The following is a 6,658-nucleotide window of genomic DNA, read 5'->3' as shown; positions in this document are numbered from 1 at the left end:
GATGTCTTTCCTGTCGCTGTCTGACAGAACCTGGATCTTCCTCTGGAGCTTCTCCTTCTCAGCTTTGGCCTGTTTCTCTACGTAGCCCTCGTCTGGACTCATGGACAGGGTCAGTCTGTGAGTGTTCTCCTGTAAGGGGGAACAGAAAGGATGTGAACCCGCTGAGGTGGACCTGGAGAACAGACCCAGTATTTGGCCTTCAGGCAGCATCAGTGACAGCTTTATTCTTGGTCTGGATCCGACAGGTACAAACCATCTTCAGTCTAAAATGTCACATATTGTAAGTCCTCTCCCAGAGTGACGCACCTTGAAGTAGTGCTTGACTTTGTCCTGCAGGAAGCCAGGGTTTTCCTTCAGGGTCTGTTTGAACTTGGCCACGCTGTCGTTGATCTGCAGCAGCTGCACCGGGTCGCCGTCGTGATTCCACGACGATGCGATGTACTAAAAACAAAAACACATAAAGAAGCGAGGACAAAAAAAAAATAAAAAATCAAGCATCTTCCAAAGTGTGAAAATCAGAACATCTCCTTTCAAAGCTCCCACATGGAGGTTTGTAAACACGTGTTGGTGAACTCACCGAGGCCAGAGACAGGCCGAAGTTTGTGGACTGGTGCTTCATCTGGATCTCGATCTTATGCAGGAGAGCCTCGATTCTCTCCTCCTCAAAGCCGCTCCTGTCGGTGACGAGGAGGAGTCGTCACATCTCACCATACGACTCATTATCCTTCATGTGTGAGCAGACCCTACTGCTGTTCTGCTCTTGTTGTTTTCACAGGATTTCTCTGGACTACAAAGTCCAGAGAGTCCCATTTTTTTAAATCTCTTTAAAAATCACATTTGTTGACGGCGTTATGAAAACAAGGTGACGCCTCGGAGAGAGCACGTTTAATCAAAAGCCTTCAACACAAAAAGGAGGAGCGTGGGACTCACTCGATGATGTCGTCGATGGTTCGGCTGATGATTCCCTTCACTCTCTCGGCGTCCTCCTCGGCCATCCCCTGCAGTCCGATACTGAACGACGCCTCTTTGGTGCTGCCGTCGTATCTGCACACACACACACACAACAACACAAAGCTCTACTCACACACGTCTGCAGCAGACGAGGCTCAGCAGACTGATGCTCACCCTCACATGAGTTCAACAGTTTACTCAGATGTTCAACTCTTCCTTTAATGTACTGATGAATCCTCCTGCCCTCTACAGGTTGAACCCAGCTACTGCAGGTAAATTCTTCTCTTGGCTTATCTGGTGTTGGGTGACGTTTGAGGAGCCAGCTGTCGTCATTAAAACTCTTTAAATTCATGTCAGAGGAAATAAACAGATTGAAAGAGTCGCATGGATCGACAATAATTCAAATCTACGCTGCTGGCTGTAAAATATGTTTGTTTCCAAACTCTGAAGCAATAACGTTAAAAATCCTCCAGGGGGCATCATTCCCTCATCCTGTCCTCAGGATCAAACAGACGTGGTTCTGGATCCTGGAGGTCGTGGCCTAAAGGAGGCTCTAGTTTGTCACTTTGGAGTCCTGTGTTGCTCCTCACCCTACAACCGAGGAGAAGTCACTTCCTATGTTGGGTTCGATGAGAGCCTTGTAGAAGGGCGAGTTCGGTCCAGAGATCATGAGAGACGACAGCAGGCTGAGGGTGAATCCTTCAAACGTGTCAGTGATGCTGCAGCGAGAAAAAAACAAAACAGATTTTTTTTTAGATGTTTCTGAATGATGGGACAGGTCAGAAACTTTTCTGTGCTGAGGAAGACTCTCGGTTTTTGTAAAGTCAACGTGACGTGATGAAGGAGAAGGAAGGGGAGGGCGGGGGCTCTTTTGTGGCGTCTTAATCTTAATGCAGAATAAAAAAAGAAATATATATATTTTTTGATCTTACTCTCCCAGCAGGTAGCTCACACACAGCGTGTTCTGCCGGGCCGGATCAGGGGCCAGAGCGTCCGGGCTGCAGGTCACATGGTCCTCTCTCTGAGAATTCACAGTGACGTCAAAATGACTAATCAACACATTTCAGAGTTTAAACAGAAGTTACAGGAGCGTGTCCGGGTTGATGAAACTCACAGGGCTGCTCCAGTGCGGCTGGGGGGGGACCGCCGTGTTCGGGTCGATGCGATCAAACTTGGACAGGGCTTCCTCTTCGATCTGCTTCAGATGCTGCTCCAACGGCAGATCTCCATACGTGAAGAACCTGAAGGACACATCCAGGTTTCCTGTGTGTCTCATATTAACAGATTATTGTTGAACAGCTGCTCTCATTTCTTCATGTCCCTTCTGGGCTAAAGGTGTATGTGTGTGTGTGTGTGTGTGTGTGTGTGTGTGTGTGTGTGTGTGTGTGTGTGTCTACCTGGCGTTGCTGGGATGGTAATGCGTGGCGTGGAACTGCTTGAGCTGTTCCCAGGTGAGGTCAGGGATGGCGAGAGGCTCTCCTCCGGACACCACAGAGTATGTGTGGTCCGGGTACAGCTTGTTCTGGAGGTGCTGGGCGTACACGCGCTCGTTGTCGGACTTTAAAAAAAAACACACACACACACGAGCAAACGTTAAAAACTCACCGATTCAAGTCGTCTCAAATCTGTTCATCTCATATCTGTAACTTGTCTCGGGCCACGTGTCACCCAGCGTTTATTTTTCTGAGCGTCTTTGTTCCCAATGTTGTAAAACGGTGACTCGGAAAGTGTGGACTTACAAAAGCTCCTTTCATTTCGTTGAACACCACGCCTTTAAACACCAGGGGGGAGTTGGGATCTTTTGGGTTTTCATTCTCCAGCCTCCAGCCCTCCTGCCTGCAAGAATCCACACAAACAGAAGTGAACTAATTACAGAGAGCGGATTCTTATCACACACTGTTACAAACAAGTGATTTCTGAAGGGTCTTGGTTTGTAAGATATCCTCCGAACGCAAATGTGGACGTCGATCCACGTCGTCAGCGACATCTTAAAAAGCACTCGTGTTGTTGTTTTAATTCCACCAGCTGGTCTCGGCTACAATTCGTCGGCTTACTTTAGCGACCCAATGCTATCAAGTAAAATAAAACAAATATAAAAAACAATATGAGAGAAGTAGCGGTCAGAACTCACCAGAAATCCTGCTCTCGTAAACACGGGAAGAAAGCCGCATCCAGATAGACGGAGAGAAGATTCTGGAAGTCTTTTCCATTTTGGGTTGAGAACGGATACATGGTGTAGTCGCTGGCTGTTGACGAGGGAGGCAGCAAGAAAAAAATAATAATGTCACACATAAAGCTCATCGACAAGACACAGTAACTAATCAGACCTATCGATCTATCTATCTATCTATCTATCTATCTATCTATCTATCTATCTATCTATCTATCTATCTATCTATCTATCTATCTATCTATCTATCTATCTATCTATCTGAGGTGAAGTTTGTCTAAAGACAATATCAATGATCTGCTTCAACCATCACTTTGAACATCTGACAGACAAAAACAAGGAGCAAAGGTCAGCTCAATGTATTTCATGTAAATACAGTATGTGAACCAGCAGTGAGTGAAAACACATCTTCCAATGGAGATAAAGTTCAGTGGCTCTCTGACGCCTCCCTGTGGTCTCTCAGGTTTTGACAGCTTGTAATGCTGGTGCTCACAGGTCGCTCCGTTCTGACTGTAGTTGTAGAACCTGTTCAGTTATTCTCTGTGTTTTATTCACTTCTTTTTACATGATAACAAATGTGGGACTACAGTTTTTTTACATGTTTGCTTATAGAGTTTGCTTCCATGAGACAGAGAGTGGTTATGTATTCATGTTGAGAATCGGCCCTATCAGAGGCATGAAACATGAGTCACAGCTTGTTAACCCCTCCCTCTTCTTCCTGCTCTCACACACAGCCAGCTCCACTCTGACGTGTATTTCCTCCTTCTCTCCACATCAGATCTAATGTTTGAGGATGGGTGTAACCAACATGTGCGAGAGCAGACTGTGAACAAACACATGCTGTGTAGATCAGAGGTCAAACTAGTTTGATTTCTCAGGAAGTGAAACTCAGACAGTCGTTGTTACCGGGAGGAGAAATGGCACAGAAAGGAGTTCAGCTAGACCGGGAGGCTTTCTCTTGTTCCATCTGTCTGGATCTACTGAAGGATCCGGTCGCTCTTCCCTGTGGACACAGTTACTGTATGAAGTGTATTAAAAACCACTGGGATACACAGGATGAGAAGAGAGTCTACAGCTGCCCTCAGTGCAGACAGGACTTCACACCGAGGCCTGTCCTGGTGAAAAACACCATGTTAGCAGTTTTAGTGGAGGAGCTGAAGAAGACTGGACTCCAAGCTGCTCCTGCTGATCTCTGCTATGCTGGACCTGAAGAGGTGGCCTGTAATGTCTGCACCGGGAGGAAACTGAAAGCCTGTAAGTCCTGTCTGCAGTGTCTGGCCTCTTACTGTCAGAATCACCTCCAGCCTCATTTTGAAGCAGCTCCATTAAAGAAACACAAGCTGGTGGAGCCCTCCAAGAAGCTGCAGGAGAACGTCTGCTCTCGTCATAATGAGGAAATGAAAGTATTTTGTCGCACTGATCAGCAGTCTATCTGTCTCCTCTGTTTAATGGACGAACACAAAGGTCACGACACAGTCTCAGCTGCAGCAGAAAGGAGCGAGAAGCAGAGAGAGCTCGAGGTGAGTCGACAAAACATCCAGCAGAGAATCCAGGACGGAGAGAAAGATGTGAAGCTGCTCCAACAGGAGGTGGAGGCTATCAATGGCTCTGCTGATAAAACAGTGGGGAACAGTGAGAAGATGTTCACTGAGCTGATCCGTCTCATGGAGAAAAGACGCTCTGATGTGACGCAGCAGGTCAGATCCCAGCAGCAAACTGAAGTGAGTCGAGTCAGAGAGCGTCAGGAGAAGCTGGAGCAGGAGATCACTGAGCTGAAGAGGAAAGACGCTGAACTGGAGAAGCTCTCACACACACAAGATCACAACCAGTTTCTACAGGACTACCCCTCAGTGTCAGCACTCAGTGAATCTACACACTCATCCAGCATCAAGATCCGTCCTCTGAGGTACTTTGAGGACGTGACAGCAGCTGTGTCAGAAGTCAGAGATAAACTACAGGACGTCCTGACAGACAAATGGACAAACATCTCACAGACACTGACTGAAGTGGATGTTTTACTGTCACAACCAGAACCAGAACCAGAACCAGAGCCCAAGACCAGAGCTGAGTTCTTAAGATATTCATGTGACATCACACTGGATCCAAACACAGCAAACACACAGCTGTTATTATCTGATGGGAACAGAAAAGTAACATTCATGAGTGAACATCAGTCTTATTCTAGTCACCCAGACAGATTCACTCATTGGTGGCAGGTCCTGAGTAAAGAGAGTCTGACTGGACGTTGTTACTGGGAGGTGGAGAGGAGAGAAGGAGTTTGTGTAGCAGTCACATACAAGAATATCAGCAGAGCAGGGAGCTCACTTGAATGTGTGTTTGGACGTAATGACAAATCTTGGAGGTTAGATTATGACAACAACAGTTATAACTTTTGGTACAACAATGTCTGCACTCGTGTCTCAGGTCCTCAATCCTCCAGAGTAGGAGTGTACCTGGATCACACAGCAGGTATTCTGTCCTTCTACAGCATCTCTGAAACCATGACTCTCCTCCACAGAGTCCAGACCACATTCACTCAGCCTCTACATGCTGGACTCTGGCTATATTATAGTTATGGAGACTCTGCTGAGTTGTGTAAACTGAAGTAGACAGAAGTCATCAGGGGATAATGTGTTCACATCTGTGTTTTTTTTCATGTTTCTACAGAAAGTTGATTTTACTTTTCACACATACTACGATACTTTAACAAAAAGAGTAAAGACACATTTCTGGACTTTTTAGATTTGAATATCATATGTGGACGTGGGACCTTCCTCTGACCTGTCTCTTTGAGCTCCCTCGTTTTCCTTGAATCCACAGCAGACATGGACCTGTGTGTAGACATTCTGTTCACCTTTCACCATTACACGCACGCTTGCTTCTCTAACTCGTCTTCAAAAGAAAAAAAGGTGAACAGAAGTTTCCTCCTTCTCTCGGATTATTTCTTCTTTGTGATGTTTTCATTGTTTTCTTGTTCTTCTTTGTTAAGCGTCTTTAATTATTCAGAAAGGCGCTATGTTGCTTCCAGAGAGGGGGCGTGGTCAGACACAGCTCATTTACATATTTAAAGCTACAGACACAGAAACAGCCTGTTCTGAGCAGGACTGAAATAGAGGGGTTTATAGACATGATCAAATACAGGATCAGAGTGGATTTACAACAACACACTTCACACACATGTTTAGAGGAGCTCTGACACTGATTTAACCTGAAGAGGAGAATATGTGACCTTTAAGTCATGAAGGCTGTCAGTGCTAGTGATGACTTTTGTTGTCTTATCTGTGCTGTATCGCTAACCATCGACTATTTGTAATGATGTAAAGATTTGAACTTCTTTGAAAATAAATCTATGATTCATCTGTAAACATTTCTCTGTCAGTTTCTTTCCCTCCAAATGTAAAACTGTCCAATGAGGTATCTTTAAAACAGGAAGTATAATCATCTAAAAACAACGCAACACTGAAGGAAATATTATCAGACCAAAAATAAGAGACAAAGAATACGTCTTTATGCTGCTGATATGTGGAAGACACTGCA

The 6,658-nt window shown here is 45.5% G+C and overlaps 2 protein-coding genes across 2 annotated transcripts in view; one reads left to right on the top strand and one right to left on the bottom strand.

Annotated features, from left to right (window-relative positions):
• LOC306826271 (presequence protease, mitochondrial-like) overlaps nt 1–5,956 on the bottom strand; it is a gene marked incomplete at its 3' end in the record, with an annotated part of 9,243 nt that extends 3,287 nt beyond the window's left edge. The window contains exons 1-11 of the mRNA XM_079347471.1: nt 5,903–5,956; nt 3,083–3,197; nt 2,691–2,787; nt 2,349–2,509; nt 2,066–2,192; nt 1,884–1,972; nt 1,542–1,670; nt 931–1,044; nt 578–674; nt 307–441; nt 3–129 (exon numbers count right to left, since the gene is read on the bottom strand). Coding sequence (XP_079203597.1) covers nt 3–129; nt 307–441; nt 578–674; nt 931–1,044; nt 1,542–1,670; nt 1,884–1,972; nt 2,066–2,192; nt 2,349–2,509; nt 2,691–2,787; nt 3,083–3,197; nt 5,903–5,948 — 1,237 coding nt within the window. The 5' untranslated portion in view covers nt 5,949–5,956. The remainder of the gene's footprint in view (nt 1–2; nt 130–306; nt 442–577; nt 675–930; nt 1,045–1,541; nt 1,671–1,883; nt 1,973–2,065; nt 2,193–2,348; nt 2,510–2,690; nt 2,788–3,082; nt 3,198–5,902) is intronic.
• On the top strand, nt 4,024–5,896 carry LOC306826801 (tripartite motif-containing protein 16-like). Its single transcript, XM_079348340.1, has one exon. It carries the CDS (start codon nt 4,039–4,041, stop codon nt 5,728–5,730), a length of 1,692 nt encoding a protein of 563 aa, XP_079204466.1. The 5' UTR covers nt 4,024–4,038; the 3' UTR covers nt 5,731–5,896.
• Nucleotides 5,957–6,658: the final 702 nt, after the last annotated feature.

This window comes from Symphodus melops (assembly GCF_947650265.1).
Source record: "Symphodus melops genome assembly, chromosome: 7".
Classification (NCBI taxonomy): Eukaryota; Metazoa; Chordata; class Actinopteri; order Labriformes; family Labridae; genus Symphodus; species Symphodus melops.
Note: the sequence above shows the minus strand (reverse complement) of the source record. Positions and strands in the feature narration are given on the sequence as shown.

Excerpts from the sequence above, each read along its gene's own strand:
- LOC306826801 (XM_079348340.1), top strand. The coding sequence starts at position 4,039 with ATGGCACAGAAAGGAGTTCAGCTAGACCGGGAGGCTTTCTCTTGTTCC.